This window comes from Rhopalosiphum padi, chromosome 1 (assembly GCF_020882245.1).
Source record: "Rhopalosiphum padi isolate XX-2018 chromosome 1, ASM2088224v1, whole genome shotgun sequence".
Classification (NCBI taxonomy): Eukaryota; Metazoa; Arthropoda; class Insecta; order Hemiptera; family Aphididae; genus Rhopalosiphum; species Rhopalosiphum padi.
This window is the reverse complement of record NC_083597.1, coordinates 66,170,260-66,196,834: the sequence shown is the minus strand read 5'-3', so window position 1 is coordinate 66,196,834 and position 26,575 is coordinate 66,170,260. Positions and strand designations below refer to the sequence as shown.

Genomic DNA, 26,575 nt, shown 5'->3' with positions numbered 1-26,575 from the left:
ATTGAAATCACAAACTCGTCCGGTTGCATCGTTACAAGCCGATAGTATTATACGAGTATACGACGCGACACTGATGACCCGTGACCGGCCAAACATATTTTTACGGCTTCGGTCACTCCAAGTACATTTAAACAGACTGCTGTTAGTATCGTTAAGGTAAGGTTACACATAATGAAATATAAATATATTATCTGACCGGACTTGTCTGAAACCGCTATACGGTAATCCAACCTGTAGATATAATAGTAACTCCGGTGATGTCGTTTCGAATAAAAAAAAAATATTAAATTTAATGTTCACACGAATAGGATAATAAATAAATAATAGTAATAATTTCATGTGCAAAAAATCTCGGTCTATCAAATTCTGTGAACATGATTTCTAGACTATCTGTATTAATAAAATGCAATATTTGAATAAGTGATACATAGCCAAGTATTTTGCAATTATGGTTCTCAAATTTGGTACTCAGGTAATACTATACCCGGAGAGATGTGCACATCGAACATTTTTTTTTATTATTTTGCATATTAATATGCTCAATGTAAATCCACTTGTAATATTTAATTTTGTTAATCCTTATACTAATCCACAATTTTCAACCGATTTTCATAAAATTGTCATCAATCAATCCAGATAGATTCGCAGTGTCGTATTTAACGACACTTAAATTTGTTATGATCAGCGACGTGTAGGATCAATAATTAGTCTATAATACTTATTATAATATACAAACATTACAAACAGTCAAATCTCACGTTACAATGATCGACATTTTCTAAATATTTAAATAACAATAAATCAACGCCATTGAAGCATGAAATTTGGATCGATTTGATGAGACAACTAATGTATTATAGTTTACGACGACGTCATCATACACTAACGTGTGCTTACATAAGTTACACATCAAGTATAACATGTAAACTCACAAATACTATACAAATACACATGTGACAAGTACCTTACATTGTGCTTCGTTTTATTCTTTAATTGTGTAATATATAATATTATGGTCTACCAGTAATACAGGTATTCTTACGAATATCGTAGACTTTAGAGTATAAACATGTTGTACTAACTTATAGTTTTAAAATCAAGTTTTTCTTAAACTTTTTCTTTTACTTTGCTGCAAGCCTGGATTAAGGAGGGATAGGGCCCCGGGCCCACAACAGATATTAAGCAATAGTGGCCCCCTGCGATGGCGAATAGTACGTTTTTTTTTTTTTATTAAATCGGAAATATTTGGATATAATAATAATAGTATATTTCGTATATCAAAAGAAACATGTACAATTATTTATATAAATAACATTTTTATTTTTAAAAAAGTAAGAAATACATTTATAGATATATTTTTTTTTGTCTGAAATATTTTTATTTGTGGGTCACCAATATTTTGATTATGGTTATGAGCCCTTAAAATCGTTAGGCCCTGGGCCCAAAATTATATTAACCGGGTTTGCTTTGCTGTACTCGTACTAATACTACTAATTATATAGTAACTCATACAAGCCCGGTTATCCAAATATTAGTAATCCATTTAATCTTAACATTTTTATAACGTCACAGATAATTCAAAACTTGACAAAATGATTTGGGTATAAAACCTTGATAACTTATAATTTAATTTATCATATTACTAAATTTTATTTCAAATTCATACTACAGGTGGTATTGAACTCCACCTCTGAGTTTTTGAGGTACGGGGAAGACGCACAGCTCGTTTGCTCGGACATCCGTTTTCCAGGCTGGAGCGACGGTGCCGGTGGCGTGGCCCTGTCATGTTCTACCAGCGACTATCGCTCGGAACTGGACGGGCTGGGACCGGGCTGCACCATGACCGCTTCCCCGTTGACCGAGAGCTGCGTACGAAACTGCTTCAAGATTTGCAGGTAACTCGAGTCGATGGCTTTAACATTGTAGACTGTATATTATAGTATATGTCGTATAGAGGTGTCATCGAATTTATTTTAGGCGTATTTTGAGAAAATATTCGTAAAAACCCAATGAGGAAAATATATTTATTTTGCAAAAGTAATTCTTCCATACTAATACATTTTGAAAAACTAAATTATATTTAACGAATTCGAAGGGTGTTACGACCTAACATGAAAATCCACTGAGTCGTCACAACTGAAGTATAATGAGACGCGTTGTCTATTGGTCGATTATTTTAACACAAAAAAAATTAATATTTGACTCGATTATTATTGGGAATATGTCCATTTTCTACGACTCGTAGGATAATGTGTATGGATTTGGGCAGAGAAATTATTGTAGTGGATCGAATAACCTTGAAATGTGTACCAACGTCCAACACGTATTATCTGAAATCCAAATGCAGTTTATAATCACTTTACGGATGTTTTGATTAATATCCAAAGTTGATTATAAAAACATTATTAACGTTATATAATTATTATTATTATCACCATCATAACGTCGACACGTTGTAGTTTACTTATACGCGTAATATTCTTAGTGTTTGATCTGAGTAGGAAAAAATGATTATTTTACATCTTAAACCTTAATCTGTCCGTGTAATCCGTTTGTTTTAGATTTGGAAGCAACTGCGAAAAAGGAGAACCTTTGATGTTTGGTGATACGTTTACCATTAGCCCGTGCATCTCTTCCAAGGTAAAAGTAATCCATTACATAAAATGTCTTACTACAAACGAAATACTTTTTGACTTGGCTCTTTACTCTTTAATTACGCCGTGCAACCGTAATATTATTATAACTATAACATTAAGCCACCAAATACATAATATAATGCGAAGGCACAACGATTTCAGATAAACTCAAAAATGACACAAGGACTTGTAATGACGTATCCGAATAGATTCGATTTTTGGTTTCGATTTTTTCAAAAGATAAAAAAAAATATTATTAATAACTTAGCTATAATGCAATTAAAAAAAAAAATACGTGTTAAAAAATTTTAAGTGCAACACGCTCTCGGATGTGAAAGCCAAAATACGAATATTTTTATTGTATAATGTACGTTTATTTTTTCCACGTAGTTTTGATGTGTTCATTTATGTTGTATGCCTATTATAGTAAGTCATGGCATGGTATAAATTAATGATAATTATAATTTTTGTTTTGTAAATATGTTTGTACTTTTTCATAAAAAATTCATAATTTATTGTATGCTTTTGATGCTATCTTGTAGGTTGTAGGTAGAAAAGAACAAAGTCAAATATAAGCTTTCCTATCTCGACCAGTGGTGGCTCAAAAGGGGTATAATATTTGAATTACGTGTTTGGGATGAACCCAATTAATAATAATAATAATAACAATAATAATCTATATAATACAATAGTCATTGATAGTTTATATGAAAACTAACAGTATAGTAGTTGTAGATGATTGTTATATGCTATTCTGATGTACAATAATAACAGGCAAACAAATAATAATAAACATGACAAGATTACATGAATCGAGTGCTAAAAGATAATTATTTTTTGTAAATTCTGAACTACATTTTTAATATTATTTTGTATAATACCTTTAATTCCTTTGTGTTTAACCTAACCTTTGTGTGTTTCAAGGCCTATCTCGTAGATTTATAATTAATAAACAAAAGTAAATTATATAAAAAATGAAAATAATAAATCTCATTTTAATACCCAATTCAATATTATAAATTATAATCACATTTAAATAAATATAATTAGCAATGTGGTTTTAATCATTTAAACATCTACTTCAACAACTATGTATGTTCATACTCCTATAACTAACGATGATCAGCAACTATGAATTAAAAATAATAAAACTACCTTTAAAAATTAGAAACAGTATTTTAGTTTTAGTTTTACACACTATAATTACGTAAATGTAATTTAATATAATATACTAATATTATGATGTTATAAAATTGTATAATACTTTTAATTTGAAATGCATTGGTCGTCAACCATATAAAATTTGATAAATTATCTCAGACTTGTTCTAAAAAGTGTCCATGTGTTACGTTATGGTATTAATATTGTCTATTATGAGATCTTGCGGCTTTACAAAATAGTTTTAAAATTTTGACCGTAAATGAAAAAAAAAGTTCTGGTGTGACATAACAATGAGTGTATATACAATAAAACTTCGAGTCACAACTGACTTTACTTAACTCTGTATAAAGTTCATAGAATAACATCGTATATCTTCGGAATTTAACGACTGGGGCAACCCTTATAATAAATTGTACTTAAGAGTCTTATATTTTCCGACTAATAGCAGGGCCGTACTTGCTCGCGTTGAAAACTTACATTAACGATAAAATTCGAGTTGATAATGTGTACTTATAATAAAATGTCTAAACACAAAACAGACATATACAACTATTACACAGATTACCGCAAACAAAATAACTTAATACTTAGATTACCACTAAATACTCAAGTATTGGTATTAATATTTGTTTACATATAATTCAGGCGGAGTGCATACAGGAAATATGTGATAAACTTTACATAAAATATACTCAGCTAGTGTGTATAAACTTAAAATACCTAAAATTAATGAAAACAAGCTTAAAAGTTGAACCTACATTTTTGTTAATAACTCGATATGTTTATATTACAGTTTAAATATAAATAAATTATTTATACTCTGATTTACGTAATATGAAATTAAAATTGTTATACGCATTCACATATTGTTACTGACAAAATAAATTAATGGTAAAATAAATATTTATTTATGTAAAATAGTAGTTAGAAATTATTGGAACCATGGAATCTAAAAACAGTGCACTTGAATAGATGTATTTGAGCTTTTTTAAAAAAAAAACACCACAAATATTGTTTGAGTAAATAAATTCATTTGTTTTCAATTATTTACGAGTACACTGATGTTTCCTCAACTATATATTCACCATTGTATTATACGAGTTGTTTCAAGGGTTATACCTATTACATACCCACATAATATTGTATTCATTAAAAGTAGAAAATCCATTTTTAAATAGATTAATGTTTTATTATTTTCGATTTATTTTATTATTTTACATTTAAAAATAAATTATGGTCAGTAGAGACCTATACAAATTGTACAAAACTAATATTTTTTTGGTTTTTATTTGAAAAATCTAAACGTTTGTAATAAACAGAATATAAATTTAGCCTCTGTTTCAGTGTTAAATATTTCGTCTACTTATCTATGATAACTTGTTAATTCGTGTCAACAATATTAACTAACTAAAATATGTCGGAACAACTGTCACAACGTTCTTCAAAATACATGATATATTTTTATTTGTTTTATTAAATTATAACTTATAACTTATAAATTCAAATTTATCTATAAATAATAATGTTCTACCATTGACAAGTACGTAGTGCATATCTAGGGATTTAGCAGACGCGATGAGAGAAAACGTTCGAGATAATAATGATAACGAAATTGAGTACTTATTGTTCAAAGCTATCGTCAGGCCGTCAGGGTGAACATCTGAATTATTAAATATTATTTACAAGAATTCGATTAGGTACTCGACTAAACAAATATTAAATTAATACGCACCAGTTTCTACTTTATACCTAATATAATATTTATGCGTATGAATAATGAATTTTTTTTTAAATCAAACCAACCCGACAGAACAGAGTTCAAAAATAAATATACCTCGTATTACGATGATCGGTGTGCATATTGTGGGTGTTTTAAATTCAAAAGCCACTGAAACAATTTCAAATGGAATTTTACTAGAGCTTAAATTTACAAAAATTACGAAGGGTTCTTATTTTATTTTGAGCTTTCTGTGTGAAATGTTATTCTGTACGACAAGTCATTAGGTAAGGTATAATATATTATTTATTTATTTTCCGAAGAAAAAATTTTTTATTGATTTTCTATAAAGTTAAAATTATTTTAACAACATCGAAAATACATCAATTTAATTGAAACATATTATATATTATATTTTTCTTTACGTCTAATTTTACGGTCTTAACATCACGATGCTTGAATACAAACATTATTTTACGAAGTGTTTTTATAACCATTTTAATCATTTTTTTTTATCAAACCAATACAATAATTTATTAATAATTATTTACCGATAAATCAAAAATTAAAATTTCCTACTTTGAATAGAGGAGAAATTACTTTGACTCGACTAAAAGACCACATAATATCAGCTAGCGTACCTTTTAGAGAATAAATTAAGGGGGGTCCTTTAAACACTATCTGTAGTGGTGAAGGCATAATATAATCCCCTTGTATCCTCAATAATTCCTCATATACACTTTAACCCATGCCAACGACCTGGTGTGGAGTAATATGATTACCCATTGACCTACGATGAGATCGTTGTAAATTGCAGGCAGTCAAAATAAATCACCATAATATAACTGGATAAGTTCTTGATTACTATAGCACTTATGATAATGTGCAAAAGCTGCACGATTTAAGCAATTTAAGATACTTGAAAAATAATATAAATAATACTTTTCGTAACAAACATCTGTGGCCTGGTAAAAAATTTATCCATATGTAGCGTGACAAGACGAGTTTTTCGGGTTTCATCCGATATACATAAATAATCAAGTATAATATTATATCGATTTGCAACCGTATTAGAATAAGTATATTCTTATTTGAAATAAAAATTATGTGGTTAATTTAATACATTTAACAATGTAAAATCAATAAATATATCATGGTAAATTGAATAGTAAGATTTAGATTCAGTAAGATTATTTCCAAATTTATAAAATAAAAATTATTACACTGATATTAATATCTATTTTGATTAAATAGTTTTATTTATGACTGTGAATTCAATAAAATTAAAATTTGTATCATTATTAATTATTGTGTGTATTGATCGTGTTTTAATAAATCAGCCCAAAATGTTGTTGATTTTACTTATATTTTAGTTTAATGTATATAGGTATTATAGGTACCTTAAATTACGAGTACCTACCGGTAAAAATTATATAAACAAAATATGGTCGTGATGATTTTCGAACTCTAAACCTATTTTCTATATTAACACAAATGTTAATATTTTACTTGTCTTGATCTAACAATTTCACAGAAATTATAACAATTAATTAAAATTTATTATAATTTATTGTATATTGCGTCCACGACGACGTTATTATACACGACGATAAACAATTCATAAATAAACATAAAAGTACATAGGTATACACATTATTAAATATTATACCTAAATATATGAAATAATTAGATAATGAAAATACAAATTATTTTTTGGACCGGTGACTGATTGTATTGATGACATTGTATGTTATTATCGGAATGAGTGCATTTCAAACATAATATTTTCCGAGTGAAATATGAAAAAAATATAAATGCAGTTAAACTTTATTCGTGGTCACGCTGGTTCTATGATTAAAGAAACCGTTAAGACGCGCTAAATCGATAAACCCTTATAATTATTATTTTGACGATAAAAGTATTATTATCGTGTTTTCGCAGCCGCTGTTCGTCACTGCCGTCAGTCTATACACTGAACGAGGGGTGTCCGGTCACCCTGCATTGAAGCTGGTTGACGCACAGGACGCGTATTGCCGGTGGACAGTAGACTACTGGCGTGTGTCGATGCGCGAGGAAGCCAAAGGACTTCCGGTTCCGGTGAGAATAAACTTACTATAAAAAAAACCCAAACCCATCAACAACTGTTATTCTATAATAGACCACGACCTTTATTTACGCCACGTAAATAATATATCATAATACATCACTTTCATTTCCACTCGTCTAGGCCATGCAACTATAGTGTTGTATAAAATAAACCAAAAATATATACAGATATTAAGATATAAGATAATAGATAACACTTAAATTATTTATGCTTAATAAAGATCAAGATTAATAAGAGACACTCAAATTGACGAGTATGTAGATGAAAAAAAAATAATTTAAAACTTAAAATAATTTTAAAATAACGTTTGTATTATAAATATTATAATATTATACAAGTTTAAATGTGCACACTCATAAATAAGTGTTTTAATATAAATATCCATTGACTATCGATGGTTATCGAGAATATAATGTATAAAATATCTATGATAGAACACAAATAGGTACATGTGAAAAATATAATGTATAAAATATCATAAGAAAACCAAATAAAATAAATTAAAAATATAAAATAATATAATAAAATCGAATAAAATTTAAACTATTTCATAATAGTTTAGAAATATTAACACCTCACAAAAAGTAAGTAAGTTGATGAAAAAATTAACTTGAATATAGTCAAATTTAATAGCGTTAAAATATTAATATTTATATTTATCGAAAAAATATAATGGTACTGATTTGTATAGTCCCGCCGCAGCGTGTGAAAACTTTATAGTCCCGCCACCCAAGTTTGTTATCTCCTTGCCATCGTATAAGTAGAAAATAATGAGTTTATTTATTGATATTTATGAATTTAATAGTTCTAATAATTAATTTAAAAATGTAGAAAAATGTTTATGTTTTTCATGATTCCCAAAAATTTGTTACATCACTTACATCTTTTAAAATCGTTTCAAATGGATTACTATTATTAAGTTTTGATTACCACATAAATTCCGACATGTACGAGTCAAAAAATGTCTAGCTGTTCCTCTACGTGTTGTGTTGCCCCATTTGGCTGAACTCTGCATTCTCTCAGCGTTTTGTGCGTGGGCTCCTGAGTTAGGGTCCACGAAATTGTATCTATGATTAACTTGATTATGTTTAAACCCGTGTATTTATTATTATTATTATTATGGCTGGTGGGGAGATAACAAACCCGAGTGGCAGGCCTACAAAGTTTTCATTCGCCGCGGCGAGGTTATAACAAACCAGTACCCAAATAATATATTTAACTGTAAGACTTGTATTGTATTACCTTGTAATGGAAAATTTCAATTAAGATAAGTTAATTAGTTTTTTTTAATTGCTACTTGAATAACTCAACTTGTCAATGTTTATTTTATTTTTTTTTTAATTAATAACTAAATATTTTGTTAAATATTATAATATTATATATTATTATATTATTCCTTAATACTAATTGTTGTGATTTAGTCTATTAGGTGCACATTCATGATTCATGTCAACTAAATAATTATTATATAAAATAATATTTATTTGTTTATTTGTATTTGAAATCATTGTATTCTGTGTGATAGAGTATTATAGTATTATGTTTGTACCTATACTTACATGGTTTGAACTTAAGTACTTAACGTTTTATTTTTAAAATCAACTGAAAAAAATCTAACCATAAATATGTTTGCTTTATATACTTATAATATAACTTGTTTATGATTACTGTTGATCATAATTATTATGATTTATCACTGTATTCATTCGCAAGAATACCACGACAAGAGGTCGTTCAAAAGAGAGAAAAACGTCTGTCTAATATATAAGCTGTTTTAACCGTTATACACGGGGCTGCTCCTCCAAAGTCGGACGTTAAATCCAAAACTGCGACGGGTTGTGTGCGTGTGTATGTGACCGGAACAGCAGAGCGGAAAGGATGCGCGTGGGAATACGTACAGATACACAGACACACAGACACACACAAGCACAATAATAATGCGATTGTTTCCTCCGACGTAATTACTATATATTTATATATACATATATATATATATATAACGGGTTTGTCCTTGAGAGATTTCGACGCGCGCTACCCACCACACACACTGTGAGAGAAACGAGTAAACTCGTAAACGCGCGGACGAGTCGCAGTTGACGACAAGACCAGTTGTGTTCGCGTTTCTCGACTCTCGAATAGGTACATACACCGCAGTAGCGTATCGACTACGCTATGTTACATTACATTTTTTCTTAAGTCCGAGCTATTATCTGTTGACTGTTAATGTTTTTAATTTCTACATACAATATCGCGAGTGAATCGAACTCAAACGTAAAATCCAAAATAATGGCTTTACTAGAAATTGCACGCGGGGTTAAGCTTTTTTTTTATAAACGTGTAATCATTGCAGAACGGAGCCAGAGTAATCCTAAAGCACATCGCCACCAATTTGAACGCCGCGGTGGAGACGGACTTTCGGATCGCGACGTTTTTCGGTGATGTAAGTACATAATATTATAATATCTATACATAATGTAAAATCATAATGTTCACATTAAATTGTACGGTCATATCCATTACCGCAACCACAGCCTATATAGTGGATTAGCGTTCGCGTCGATCAAACGCTATTTTAATATATTATATTCAGTTATTATGATTTTATGTATAGTTAATCATATTTACTAAATATCGTTACAGACACATATTTTATCATCGATACTGATTATAAATAAGTTTAAATACATTAATGTTATATTTTTCGTCCGTCGCTTAAAATAATAATCGCTATTCGTTAGAACGTAATATTATATTATATCGTATATTACGTAGTGTTCGTTTACGACTATAAACGATTGTTTCCTTACGTTTGCCCGTAAAATGTATACGTCAAGTATAATAATATTATTAAACTGTTTCGGTCGAATGAAAAACACAGTCGTACCGTGAGACAAAATTGTGTAAAATAATAATATGTACAGTCGGTACATTGCTGGTTACTATCTTCGTTTAAGTCTCTCGCTTCGAGGTCAGTGCGCAGTTAATTATTTTTATAGTATTAACATTACACGCGGAGTCCAGTAGAAAAACGGCGTCTATTGCATTATTATTATTTATCGAGTTATTTATTTTTATTATTGATACGTCGAAAACGTAATAGCGACTGCGCTCGTTCCGATTGATATTACACGCATTTACGCGGCAGCTGCACGCGTGCGTTCTAAATCAATCATTAACAGAACTAGTTTCTATACACTACTTCGAGACTCGTAATATTTATATTTATTTAATGCACCTGCACGCCAGATGTACTTGTATGTACCCCGAGTACCCGACCGTACATGCGCTAAGGTCATCGGTATACGCGAGTCCGCCGCAGAATCTTATCTGCATATTATTATAATAATTATTATTTAGTTTGCAGTAAAATTCAGTGAATCCTTGTCTCATCATTAATTAAATATAATAATATAATACTAAAAGGTGCAGACTTTTTCTAAACATGTTTATTCGGTTCATACATTCAAACAAATATATTAATGAATATAAGATAGATTTTTGTGGTTTAAATGCATGACCGAAATCAAGTTCAAGTTCAAATTAAGAACGCATATAATTTTATTATTAGTTTAAATGGAACGGTAGGACTGCATTTACTTATAAATAAAAAATCGAATATAGAACTTTTTCAATATGTAAATAGTCAACAATTATAGAAATGTATTTATATCGATTGAATATATTTATACCAAGCTTAAAACATGGATTAGGTGATTCATTTGATGTACAACACTTAATAGGTACTCAAATATTATAATAATTATTATAAAATAATTTTAAATTGTTACATGAAACCTTTTTAATATAAAATAATATTATGTATAATATTTTATTGTTTTAATTTCTTGAGTTTTTACTTTATCAGATGACATAATATTTAATATTCCAAGAAAAAATATATACAATTTTATATTATACTGAAGTACCCTGAAAAACATTCTTCATTTCTTCAATTAAAAATTTGTTAATTTTAATGACGAAAAATGTTGTTTTGTTATAATGTAAAATTAAGTAAAAATATAATATTTTTTTTGAAATGATGAATGTCTTTAATAAAAAAAATCACTCAGTATACATTTTCCTTGTATTGACATAATACATTATTATCTCGACTTCATTTTTAAACGTCCATGCTATTGCACTTGACTTATGCGTGACGCTTAAAAAAATATGAACAACTACATTATTATTATATATTATGTATCTTTTAAAAAGATGGCGGGGAATAAGATTGTGTATAATATTTATGTTTACCGACGACAATATTGAGATGATGAATAAAAAACGTTAACCTATTTTACCACAAATGCTCGAAATATTAGAATCGTTACTCAATTCATTGTCGAATCTCTCTAACATAATAATATATAGTACATTATAATATAATAATTATAAAACATAAAATCTCGTCTTATATACATTTTCTTTTTTGATAGGTACCCTTATATCGTATATTTCTATATTTACGTAGTTCTCGGAGCTATTCCGCTTCTCAGTTATTAAGCTGACATTGTACAATATTATATTATAATATGTAACGAGTTTTGTTGATAAAAAAAAAACAGATGTTTAAAGTACGCATATTGTATGCAATAATACAATGTTGTATTATACTGTCGTTGCGGGTTTGGAGCGCGTTACGATTTGTGAACGATACCTCTTGTCGGTAAATCGTGGACGGGAACTACAACGAAGAATGAAGGAAAATGTGAAACGACGTGATTGATAATTAAATTATTATATTACGATTTGATTTTTATTATAATGCCAAATAATATATATGACTCAAGTACATCATTAAAATTATTTTTGTCGTTTTTAGAATTGAGTTTAATCATATTATAAGAGATTCACCAAGCAAGCACAATTCAACTTGTCCATTATCAATAAATTTGATGAATACAATTTTTAATTTTGATTTATTTTAATCAAAATTCAGACTAATAATTTTTAACTATTTAAATTTCTTTACTAAGAATAAAAAAAAAATAACAATAAAAATGGTTGTACATATCGAATTTAATATTTCTCGTACTCGAAAACATTTTCGAAGTTATCCGATTTATATGGATCAGTAAATATTACTATAATTTACAAATAATCATAGCCCCGTGAGCACCTAAATCTATATATAATGGCTATCATCCTTAATAAAGAAAGTTAAATAATTCAAAGTTCTTAACTAAAGTTTGAACTTAGATTTATACACATTCAACTAAATCAAAAAAATCAGTTGCGATACAATTTACAAGAAAAAGTTTTTTCTATCATGTGAAATAAATAATTCGTTATCGCCACATACAGAAGACGGGCTTAAATGTTATATTATACAATTGGAAATAATATTGCTGTTATAATAATACGTATTGGTACTTACAAATTTCAAAGATCAGAACTCAAATAAATCAAGGAAAAATGACGGAAAGCTTGCTCGGTGAATGACCTTGTATAAAAACACGCACGCTGAATGTTCGTGTTTTTTTTTTTATTATTTTCTGATAAGGAAATTTTTAATGAGTATAAATTACGTTCACATCGTGTGATAGAGGTTTTGTGTACTGGAGCTATAATAATATGTAAGTAATAATTAATACTGAGCGGAACCTGAGAATTTTTTCTCACAGAGTAATGAACGAATTTGTAGAGTGTTGATAAATGGTATATGTATTGGCGACTGTGGTGTTAAGTACGATTAAAAATTTTCTATACTCGAAAACCTGACGCCGAGAAATTAAAAACATTTATATGTACAAAAACGTCGAATTATAATACGCAGGTACATATATTATTATATTATGTTGTAGGTGTGTTTATTATTTTACAGAGATTATTAAATTAGATTTTTTTCCTTGGTGCGATTCTTACCACAGCCAATATAAATAAGTAATAATATTACACATTAGTTAAAGTATATTTGTCAATTATGCTTAGTGTTTTAATATACTAGTGCTATGATAGATACAGCTCACACCGTTATAATATATATTTTATGTGTTGAACTGACCAACCATAATTCGATAAGGATCGCTTAAATACTAAATTCCGTTATATATGATATATAAACCGTACTAAAAAATAATAACAATAATTTTGTGAAACCGTTTTAAAACTAAGGTGGAACGTATTTGTACCGTAATTTTATTAAATTATAAATGCATATTTTTTATCAAATATTATCGAACACGAAGTTGACTGCATATGAGTGGAATCCAAGGTCCCTGCAGATAACCTAAATTGAGACCAATGAATTGGTTTCCAAAAAATTTAAAGTTATTTACGTCTAATTGACTTTCTTTTGTTGTATGTCAGTGGAAAATGAGGATAAAGAAAATATTTATGAAAGACAATAAATTTAATAAAAATCAATTTGTTTTTAAAAATCATGATAAAATGTATAAGGAATTAATATATAACAATTGACAAAATATAATTACTAAAAAAATGTTGGGAAACTTATCATACGATCCCCTTTTAGTGTCTCCGAGTTATTGCTAATATGCTGAAATTAAATTCAACTATATTTAAACCAAAATTTAACTTTATAATAATTATTACATTACTAATACATATTGAAAAAACAAATGATTTCAAAGATTTTACGTAAATAATTAATGAAACAATGTTTTACTAAAATATTGGACAAGTTTTTAAAAAGTTTGAAACAATTCCTTTTTTATATTTTAGAATAAAAATCATATTTCTTACAACACACTAGATATAGGAGTATATTGGATGTACTTGTAAGTATCTTAATGCATGGTATAGGTTATTGTTTTTTTTTTTTCATCAGATTTACTTTTTAAAGTTAAGAAAAGCTTATAGTTGCATAATAATTTCAAGAGTATATTTTTAATATATTGTAACGTTTGATAGTTTCAGATGCAATAATAATAAAAAAAAAAACTAATAGGTAATAATTACGTGAATCAATATTTCATTTTAAAATCAGACTGGTTTCACGCGCGTGGGTAATGACAATAATTATGATATTGCTATACGTATATAATTGTATAACGAGCATAATAATAATATTATTTTTTGGGCGTGTCACTGTGGGTGTTTTAATTTAAAAATAATAATATGCTACCAAACAATATTGTAAGGCAAACGTAACAGTTAGCTTGTTCGTATAGTCATTGTTATTACTAATAATCATTTACATTGAATAGTTATCCAATCATTGAGTATTAAGATTTCAATTCAAATTATTACTACCGTTATATTAAGTATTACTTATACGTAAGTCTGCACATTGAATACATTTTCGAGAATTCACAAAATGTACTTACATTTTTTTAAATTACTATTTAACACTCACTACATGTTAAAAAAATATAAAAACTTAACAAGACAAGTGCAAAATATTTTAAATAAAATATATTATTAATTAACTATGATGTTACGATATGTATACTTTTTATGAGACCAACATTTTTAAATAATAATTCATAAAATATACCCATATAAAAATTTTAATTGAAAGGAATAAAATCTCTAAAAAAGTAATAGAAAATGAAAAAATTACCAAAAATGATCTAGAAATTTATAAATTCAAAATTGAATTAATTAGTAGCTAATTCAAATCTTAATATACCAAATAAGTTAATTATGTTCACTTTTAACATAGTTACAAATATGAGAACTAGGCTAGAATAATTGTAAAATAAAAAAAGGCTGCTAATAATTAGCGCGTTTGAACTAAATTTGCTTCTTGTGGATTGGTTCTATTACTAAAATTTCACGTACACCTTAAGTATTGAGATATATTGAAATATATTGGAGCCCGAAATCGGTCGTTTGATATTCCGTAATATATATTTATTGAATTATATTTTATGAGAAATATTTATTTGGGAAATTTTATTACGAACATTTAGTCTCTGGACATACTTCCATTGCGTTATGATAAGCATTTGTATAATATATATTTTAATTTACAATTATTGAGCTAAAACTTGAATTTTACCGCATTTGACGTGACTATTGGCCTGTAAAAATCTTAACGCTGTCACTTCGGAGTAGGTTAAGGCCTCTTAGATCCTTTTATCTTGATAAAACCGTATTAGTATAATAATCGACGTTCGCACTCCTAAGTTCTGTGCGGTGACAGACTGTTATTATTATATAAATCGAAACCGAATAATACCTATGTGGCCTACAAATCAAAAAAAAAAAAAAAGAAGAAAAAGTGAATACAGTTTACCCGGACTTCTAGAATGTATATAATCTGTGATTATTTCTGTTGATTTTTTTTTCGACGATCTTGCGCTAGGGCCGACGACTGCAGTAGCGGCGGCGGGATGCTTGTGCGTATTATTACGATCTGATTTCACGAAAACCCATAAATCTCCGGGTCCGTCGTATTTGCGTCGTCGGGTAAAGGGGCTATATTTTCTTTTATCGATCATTGCCACCAACGACGACCATATAATAAATCGCATCGATTAAAAGCGCGGAGCATCGAGTCGAAATAAATTACACTTCACTGCCATCCACGCCGACAGGCTGCCGTAATGATACATTATCGTACGACACTATATAATATAAGTATACCCGTAGATTTTTCTACCACGCAGTAAGCCACTCGTCTTCTCAGTTCGTTATATCATTTGTTATGTATAATAATATTATTTTTACCGAAACTCGGGTTGAAACGGATTTTGAGGCGAAAACCCCGTAGAGATAACTACAATTATTTAGTGCGTTCTTCGTGAATTTTCTATGACGGACCGTTGTAAATTAATAATTTTACAACACCTTAGTTTAACGGTGAATGTAATAGATAAAAATAATTTTTGACGTGCCATGTCACACAGTTTAAGATATTTCTTGTCCAAAATCAATATTTTTTAAATGTATTTATCAAACCTAAAATTCGTTAACGGCATATAATAATATTACCTAAAGGCATAGATTATAAATTAAAACAATTAATACGTATTTTATCTGGATGACAATATAATTGTATTCGTGTTATTGACAGGCATATTGAAACATACTCGTCAAAAAATATTTCAATAATATATATATAGATCAATTTGTACTGTACTGATTGAATATAACGTAAAACGTACCGTGGCCTCAACTAAATTAATCTAATTTTTTTAAATACCTAAAATCGTTGTAAACTTTGATTTTGTTACCATTCACTATAGTATCTATTCAGTATATGATAACATAATTGTAGACACGTAGAACCATAGACATTATTTACAAAGTTTTCGGTTTTTATCAAAAAAATCATTGATTCCAACGAAATATTTATTTATTTCAAATATTCGATCCGATATATGAGTTAAAAATTTAAAGAGTTGTACGCTCCAATACGAATTATATGGATAAAATGGAAAATAAACGAATCCAAATTAATTATCAAATTAAACTGGCGTAGTGAGTATAGATTGTACTTTTAAGTGAAAAAATAATATTAGCTGGAAATATTAAAATTAAAATAGTTTTTAGCACTTTGATAGAATATAGAACACAGCATGCAATAAAAACAACATTTTACAGTTTGGATTGTTAAGAGTCGACTATCAAAATAACAGTTTAATTTTATATCATATTTTATCTTTTAGTTAACTCTGCACTTTAGGTTGGAAAATCGTATAACATTTTCAAAAATTAAGTATAACGTTGCGCTATATAATATAATGCGTGTATTTCTGGCTAATGAATATGGTTTTTTTATTTCTTATTAATATTTGGAAATAAAATACTTTAAATATATTCGTGTCAGTACAATAGTATAATGTAAATTTATCAATACAAAACAATCACGAAGTTATATCGATATTTATTAATAATCAGTAATTTATCAGTTTTATACACTAAGTCTTACGGAATAATATCATTATGCGTCATCTATAATAATATAATATGTACAATGTGACTTTTAAATGTATATTTTTTTCGATTTTTATATTAGCTAATTGTTTACTGAAATATAAAAACCATCCGTCGTCATGGTAAGTCTTAGATATCGATTAATAAGGTGGTATTGGCCATGTATATATAGCGCGCACAGCGACGTATATTATTGTGCTCTACGGATTGAAAACTCTATCCCCAATGAAACACTCCATACAGGCACTTATAAAGGTACTTAGGCGCGGCGTAAAGTGGATTTTGGAACGAGACCGGTATTATTAGAATGGTCACCCTGTATGCATGCAAAATGCGACCTTAAACCGTGTATACAGAGAGATTTGCCAACACCGGGCTCCTTTTATCCATTCATAATGTATATGAAATATAAAAATTCTAATTTTTGAAATTTTAAAAAAAATTCACATACATACCTACCTGGTTACCTACTTTATTATTTTAAGAGTACCTATCACTTTTTTCTATGTAAATTATAAATTATTAAAACGTACAAAAGTTTGGAAATAAAAGTTAAAATAATCTCAAAGCTCAGAATTCGAATAATTTCATTGGTAAAGTAGAAAATAATCGAGAAGAGAGGGGTTCGATTAATCACTCTGTATAATTGTGTCGTATTATAATCGCGTATTACGTATTATTATAATTCTTGGAGCGAAGCTGCAGCGCTATCGTTAACGATAGTCGTCTATTATAACCGCGCAGACGCGTATTAATCTTCTGCTCCCCAATCGTCGCTCGCCCGACACAATGCCAGAGACCTTTTCAACCCCGCGAACCTATCTGTTTTTTTATAACATACACATAATGTCATAATATACATATGTACGCGAATCTACTTTTTTATAAAATATGACACAATAGGAAGTGTGTTTGCAGACTACATGTTCTTATTATTATGTATGCACATTGCACATGTAATATAATATTATATTTGCGCGCACACAATTTTTAATAGCTTTAATGTATGTTATTATTTTGTCGTCGTACAAATTGCACGCCACGCAAAATGTTATGATTTCCGATCCGAACGAATAGATGGTCCGATCAACGTGATGACTTAGCTACGATTTCGAAATACGGAATACATCGATATCTTTTTCCGTACGATATTTTACATGTCATTATATTATACTCGCCGTTCTTTGTATTCACTTTGGGATCAATCGACGGAATGAATCAATGTGATGAAAGACCCAAAAATAAAAATTTTATATTATTTGGAGTATAATATTATATATTTATATAATAATAAAAAGATTTATAAGTAAAAAAAATAATAGAGAAATATATTAGGTACTATAATATACATGGCATATTTTATTATTGGCCTACTTATTATAATAATATCTAAAGTTAGCAAGGCCTTAAGGATTCTAAAAGATGCATGCAAATATGCCGGAATATCAAAGTATGTCCTAAAAACAATAAAATATGACATTTTAAAATTGTATTATTCTAGAGTTTGCCTACCTGTTACCTTCCAGTATTGCCTACAGGTGGATCTCTGTAAATTCATGCATGCACGTGATTAACTTAATGTAGAAAAAGAGTTTAAAAAAATGTTTTTTTGAAAACTAAAATCTAAGAAAAATTTTTTAAATAAAAAACTTATAATAAAAAAAAAAAAATTGTAAAATTTTTAAACATTCCAACCCTTATAATAAGTAATTATTATTCGTTAAATTCACTAAACTGTGCACAATATGATAAGTATTTTACAGAGGTAAGCCAATGCAAATATTCAAAAATATTATATATTTTAAAATTGTGTACTTCAATACCGCTTAAATAACTAATTTTTGACAGATATGTTATAATATTTTTATGAATTTTGTACTTACTTATTATTTTCATGGTTTCTTTTATACGAATTAAATTAGAATTTTACATTTTTTTAATCCGACCTTTAAATACTGATTACATTTTCGTACATGTTTCAAGAAGGATGGAGTTATGAAGTTGAGTGTTCGATGACAACTTTCGGATTAATTTTAAATTGTACGTTCTATTAGTTCAAATCAAATGGCAACAGTGCTTTAAAGTTGCAGATAAAAATCGTACGCGATCGTGAACATCAAATGTTAACGATTGCGTATGTCGATTAAGGCCGTATGCAATCGTTCTTCACCGTAGTAACCGACATAGTGAGTCCATTATAATTGATAAATGATTTGTTTTTCTATCTGTTAGTATACGTTTCCGTGGGTGAAACGGGGACAGTCCGTTTGAGTTCATTTATATACGAGATTGAATTAATTCACTGAATAATAATAAGTACTTGCTTCTGAATCGAATATAGTTTTAATCAAAAGCCAGATCGCTTCGACGATTTCTGTACGTGGGAAATTTTGATTTAGAAACGAATTGAATTTGAGCTACTTAAAATTAATTCGTAAAATCGTACGCGTGAACCAAAAAATAACGATGACATAAACGATGATATTATAATAAAATTAAATGAAGAAAGATTTAGCTTTTGTCGATAAAACCAGAAATTGTAAACATATCTAAAATATAAAATCAAACAAATTAATCTTATATGCAAATCCACAATTTTTGACCGATTTTTATAAAAACCCGTAGTGCCATAAGTTACATTTATTTAACACATTAAAGTTGAATATAGTTGACTAGAAAAGCTTATCGTTTTTAATGTATACATTGTTGCTGTTGGTTACAGAAAATAAAAAAGTTATAATATTACGGTAAGATTTAATTTCAGACGTGATTTTATAATTGGTCAAAACAACCTAATGAACTATGTAAAAAATCTACGAATTTTACATTTATCGAAGTTTAAAAAGGAGTAAATCTGCGAGCATCTAATTTGTCACAGGCAACGCCGTACAGGATCAGCTAGTGTAGTGAATAACAATAAAAATAATTGTTACCATCATTACTTCTTCTCATACTCCCCCTCTTCACATACACACTATGGTGATTAGGTTGAGTTAGGTTGATTGAATTCAGTCCAATAAAATGTATCGGTATCATGGCGGCGCAATGTCTTGTTTTAACTTATTGTTATGAAACCACACGAATCGAATCGCTTACTGTGATATTATATTATTATGATCGTTGTGACAATAATAGTTTAAACTTTTTAAATCTCACTTTCTCAAGCAAAACGTTTATTTAAAAATGAACTGAATTAATAATTTTTTCTTTTCTTTTTCGCAGGAATACGAAGTAAGCGCACACTCGTACAAAGATGGCAGAGGTTGCGAAAAGGCACAAAATATTTGGGAGTTTGTCACGTCCAGCAAACATTCAGCATTCCAAGATGACGACGGGACGAATAACGATACAAAAACAAACAAATAGTATAATATAATATTATTTTATTATATGTCATATAATACAATAATAATATGTCATTATTCAACTTATTTACGGATTCCACTGCAAACAGATAAAACAACACGACAAACGATACGGTTAATATAAAAGTGCAAATATTTTCTCTGCGCTATAGAGACCGCCAAAAAAGTGTTTTCGTTTTAAAGGGTATACAAAAAAAAAAACAAACAAACAAACAAACAAACAAAAAGTAGTATTTGATTATCAGTACAAATATTATTTCTTATTTTCACAGAAAAAAAAAATAAAAATAAAACAAGATAATTTCGACGTTATGATCGGAAAAAATAAATAATAATTCGTTTAAATTTCGATTTAATTGTTGAGAGCCTAAAATAAATATATAATATTATAATATTATTATCTGAAATACAAAAAATTATAATATTATATCTTGTAAGCTTTGTCACACATGTATAATATATAATATGATATTATATTATAAAAAGTTATTGTAATCGTTTTATTTTTGTAAACAAAATATTAATAAACAAAAATGAATAGAGGTACAGCCTCACGCGTGAAAACACAGTTTGTCAATATAATAGTAATATACAATACGGTAGTACAATATGCAGTATAATAAAAAATAATATACACATTGTCGTTGAATTAAATTATACGTAGGTACTTACAAGACACGCGTCGTACACAACTAATAATAGATAGTAATAATTAATAATAATAAATGTAATAATGTATATATAATAATATGCGCGGAACACATGTGTTGATCATAATATTGAGCTTTGGTATAGTACTATATTTTTATTAACCCGACGAGCGCGACAGAGACACGACAAACGATTATAATAATAATAATAATAATAATAATAATAATATAAAATACGAATGGGAAAGGAGAGAATACGACGAGAATATCGAAAAAAAGAATAAGAGAAGGATAAGAAAATAAGGATCATAAAAAAAAAAAAAAATATTTAATAAAACTCAGACTTATCGACGCCCTTTGACGGTTTCTCTCAAAAGTGAAAAGAATAAATAATAATAATAATAACGGAAAAGAAGAAAACTCGCGCTCGTGTTTATAGATATATTATATTATTCTCCAAAAAGTTTCCCTATAATATGTGTAGATTATATATATAATAAATATATATATATATATATATATATATATATACGTATACTGTAGGTATATACGTAGTGATGAGATAAATCGTTTTCTTTTTACACTGTACACGTTCGTATAATATATAAATGTAATATAATATGGCTTATGTGTGCGTGCGTGAGTGCGCGCTTGCGTCATATAACTGAAAAAAATTATGATAAATAATAAATATATATATACACGTAAAAAGTAGCCGGCGTGGAGTGTTGTCTTTCAATTATTGGCGACCGGTTAATCGATGTTTTAGGGCTTGAATTTCAATCAGAATTCATTAGGATGATAATAATATCGTATCGATACATAATCTTAGTTTGCGTCCCCACGAGATTCTGTTGAGAAAAAAATAAAATCAATCGATTATTATTACTGTTTTGTATAATACCCATAATAGATCGTATGAGTAGTGCTTTTTTCGATTTTATGTTTCACAAAATATAATGAAACAATACTCACACGTGGTCAGTTTGCTTTGCAGGATTGGAGAAAGGATCTCTTCGAGACTGGCCGACGACCTCAGCTCTGAGTTTGAAAGTCTATCCACCTAAAATTATATAAATGGGTTTAATATTATATTAAACGAGCATATTTGATTGAACCATATAAATATCTTTACATAAATCATGGTTTTTAAGCACACATGTGCTCAGTTTCTATAATATTTTTGGAATTTCAACAGTTTCTATCTTTTAAGACCATATTTTTGAATACTTGGATCTTTCACCATATTATAATACTATTATAGTATTCTATTTAAGTATTCGATAGAACTATTATTATGTAAATTAAAAAAAAAAAAAAAAACGATTTGTTTTAAATATATTAATTATCGAAATAGCGTAACTATCAACTTACTGTACAACAATAAATTATTCAAGTAAAATATTGAAAAGAAACTCTTGTGAATAACATATTTTTATAATTATTAATTTCAGGATAGTCTTTATAAATGCCAAACACGTTTATAAAATACTTATACTTAATTATTGAAAATCAGAATTCAAACAAATCCACAATTTCGTCAAAAAAAAAAAAACTAGGCGATGTAAATTGTTGACCGTTGTCGTGAAGATGAGAATACTTTTGAATTGGGAAATTTTAGACGTCATAATTCTAATAAATCGAAACTCGAGTGCAGACTCACGTGGTTGTGTTGTGGCGAAAAGTACGTTGGACCGCTCCTGGAAGAAGTGCGTATCCCCGAGGATCTGTTCCCAAGGTATAGGATTTCACCACCACCACCACCACCTCCACTGTAAGGAGACGACCCGTTATGTTGGTGATTCTGCTGCTGTTGATGTTGTTGGTGGTGATGCTGCTGCTGCTGTTGGTGGTGATGCTGCTGCTGCTGCTGATGGTGGAGATTGTTGTGATGCGGCGACGATGGCGTACCGTTGTGGTGGTCCCACTGGTGTGACACTCTGGGTTTGCCTCTATCACCCGGCCACGGAATAACGCCATTGGGCGTGTTGGCGTGCTGCCCTAGTACGCCGCTTTCGAAAGACTTACTGGACTTGATCGACTGCCCAACCGCAGCCGATGCTGAAGAGGCTGTAGTCTTACCGTCGTCGGTTGTCGTCGTCATCGAGCTGTTCCGGTTGGTGTCGACCACCGCCGGTGTTGCACACGTTTCTGGGTTGTTGTTGCTTCGGTTCTGGTATGCCGCCTGGTTAATGTTTTTGGGTGGCCCGTAACTACTAACCGGGTATACGTGGTCCGGGACGCACTGCCAAGGAACACTACCGCCACCGAGAGTGCCGCGAATTTCTTGACTAGACCACGGCGGTGGCGTCGACTTGGTACCGTTCTGAGAGAGTCGTTCGGTGCTGTTGCTGTGGAAAATGGAAAAACACGGTCAGACGGTGTTGGAAAAAATATGCAAATTATTATGTCGATGTCACAACACGATGTTCATCTCGTTTTAATATCATTCAGCCAAGTCCTCATAATATTATTTGAATGGGTAGGTAATGCCTGTTAGAGTCGTTGGAATTATGAATATATATCATGATGATAAACTATGGTAAACAAGCCGTCAACTTGTTGAGTATCTCGATGTCTTTACATTGATATATTTTAATAGGTATCTAACAATTTTTGTTTGTTGTCATTTTCAGTTGCAGATTTATTATTGTTCACAAGCCGTTATTAAATCGTAAAAATGCAGAAACGTAGCTGGATTACCAAGATTGCTTTATTATTATTATTATTATTATTATTATTATTTAAAAAAAAATTTAATATTATTAACTCACCCATTTGCCGATGACCTGGCTGAATTGTAAGGGAAGTCTCGCATCAGATTTTCCGTCCTTCTATTGTGCGCATTGTCTTTCTGCTCGAGATCGTGTAACCTACAACAAGACATCAATAAACGTCTTTTAAAAAATATTTATTCTAGTTTTGAACGTATTTCGATATCTAAATACAAATGGTTTTTAATAATAATAATAACGTCTAGAATCGATTTTAGAACCTACCCATCTAAAAATGTACATGCAGCTATTAAAGCATAAAAACATAAAGAGGTTTGAGATATAATAAGCAACCAACAATAATACAGCGTAAATAGTTTTTAAGTCGTAAATATGAAAAATAAAAACCACTGTTCGTTCTCAAAAAAAGAATAACTATTACTTATTGTTAGGGCGTATTTATCAAACAGGGGATATCACTTTCCAAGCGTGCTCAGTTTCCTAGTTACTATACATTTTTGAAATAGTGACTTTATTTAATTATCTTGTTATTGAATTTATGAGGTTTATTATTTTTTCATGTAATAAAAAGTTTTGTTTGTCATAAAATAATCATTCGAAACTAATAGATTTCTAAAAAATCGTGTTTTTAATGGTTTATCATATATAACTGAAATAAATTAGGTCACGCAAAAAGTGAACGATTTTGAAAACACCGTCAAAAATTTAATCAAAAATATAAAAACTTAAGGATAACTTTAATTACACTCAATAAGCTTCCCAATAGTTAGTGTAATAGTATGAATAAATATAGTATAAAATACTTTTTTGTTTTTTGAAAAATTAGATAATAAACCAATAATTATACTGACAATTATTAATTGTATAATATGGTAGGTATATCCTAAATTTAAAAAAATTAAAGTCGACAAAAAACACAACATTATATTGTATCCGAATACAGCTAATTAGAATAGTTCTTAAAATATAGTTTTCGGCTATATAAGGACTAGTTTTATAATTTTTTAACATTAATTTCGTAGTCAGAGTAGGATAGTATTCACTTTTTATTTTTATTATTATTATTATTATTATTATATTATACTCACCACCGGGAATGGTTCATGAGGTTCCGTTGGTCTTGACTAGAATGACGATAGCTGTTTGCCGAGCCCACATGCAACGATGATGGGTTGGCGTAAAGCGCAGAGCCCGTAGCCCTGTAGTTGGGGTCAGCAGTTGTCCTCGTCGTCGTTGTCAGTCCGCTTTGGTTGGATTGTTGCGTCCTGTAAACAAAATATATAACAATACATAAGTGACAGACGAATTTATTCACTGTCGCCGAGAAGACGCTTCACCAGAGCTTGCGTCTCCGTCTTACAAACGTACATTGATTAAAATTTAAAATTTGCGATCAGCTGAATCAATTTCTTGTTATTATATATTGACCAATTATTAATTAACTCACAATTATAGTAAAAGCGTTATCTGCGTTTGTACGTCGTGTTTTACGATATATTTCAAATTTCAAGTAATACATGAATATGTACAATATTATAAAAACGATCCAAACTAGCTTAATAGTAATCAAAATATCGTAAGGCACTAACGTAAAGTTTACAGCACGAAAATGATTACGAGGAACGAAAATTTCTAACATTGTACGTTTGGAAGGTGAAGAGATCATAGGCGAGGCGTCCTCTTATAGACCAATTTTCACGATTATTTTGTTTTAGGTGGATTAAATGGAAACCATGGAGCCGCAGAGCACGTGATAGTCGAAAAAACTGTGCCACAAATAATATTATATTATGTATACAGATTTACAATATTACTATATACACTGGTGTACGGTTTTTTTTATATTCTTAAATTCTCTTTCGCCGAATAAATTTACGCGGATCGTTTTGAGTTTTTATTTTCACCCCATTAGACTTACCCGTTAATCCCGCAATCAGCCAAAGTGGTAAATATAACGAATTTTAATATTTTTTTTTTAACCGAAGCAAATCTCATAATAAACAACACAAATTTACCTTTTATTGTAAACTCGTTGAATATTGTGTCCGCAAATTGCAAAAATTATTGTAGGTATACATAACATATTTTGCACATGTTTTATAAAAATCGGAAGAAAGTTATATTTTTTTTTATTTTACCGAACATAATAATATATTATAGCGTTATTTAAATTAAAAAATTTTAGAACCATGGACTTCAAGAATACTGATATTTTAATTTCTTTCAAAAATTACCTATTTTTTATTTATTAAACAAACCTATAATAAGACACGCATGAAAAGCATCCAATTTAAATGAATGTACCTAATGTTGATGGTAATATAAATATCATAGACTGACTAATTATTTTTAATCCAT

At 29.1% G+C, this 26,575-nt stretch overlaps 2 protein-coding genes across 4 annotated transcripts in view; one reads left to right on the top strand and one right to left on the bottom strand.

Moving 5' to 3' along the window:
* The first annotated feature begins 1,677 nt into the window (after nucleotides 1–1,677).
* Nucleotides 1,678–26,411, top strand: LOC132932158 (cilia- and flagella-associated protein 161-like). 2 transcript variants are annotated; one of them, XR_009662824.1, is made up of 6 exons: nucleotides 1,678–1,895; nucleotides 2,562–2,640; nucleotides 7,456–7,611; nucleotides 9,972–10,061; nucleotides 20,690–20,946; nucleotides 25,933–26,411. XR_009662824.1 is itself a non-coding variant. In XM_060998397.1 (5 exons), the coding sequence occupies exons 1-5, from the start codon at nucleotides 1,840–1,842 to the stop codon at nucleotides 20,831–20,833; spliced, it is 525 nt and encodes a 174-aa protein (XP_060854380.1). In that variant the 5' UTR covers nucleotides 1,678–1,839; the 3' UTR covers nucleotides 20,834–21,041. The 2 variants fall into 2 exon arrangements, 1 of the variants encoding a protein (XP_060854380.1); XM_060998397.1 differs by lacking the exon at nucleotides 25,933–26,411 and having other exon boundaries at nucleotides 20,690–21,041.
* The window catches only part of LOC132932156 (band 4.1-like protein 4), a 145,950-nt gene continuing 140,947 nt past the window's right edge, over nucleotides 21,573–26,575 (bottom strand). For both annotated transcript variants that reach the window (XM_060998393.1, XM_060998394.1), the window contains 5 exons: nucleotides 25,306–25,482; nucleotides 24,257–24,355; nucleotides 23,146–23,833; nucleotides 22,458–22,545; nucleotides 21,573–22,333 (listed from right to left, as the gene is read on the bottom strand). In XM_060998393.1, coding sequence (XP_060854376.1) covers nucleotides 22,332–22,333; nucleotides 22,458–22,545; nucleotides 23,146–23,833; nucleotides 24,257–24,355; nucleotides 25,306–25,482 — 1,054 coding nt within the window. In that variant the 3' untranslated portion in view covers nucleotides 21,573–22,331. The remainder of the gene's footprint in view (nucleotides 22,334–22,457; nucleotides 22,546–23,145; nucleotides 23,834–24,256; nucleotides 24,356–25,305; nucleotides 25,483–26,575) is intronic.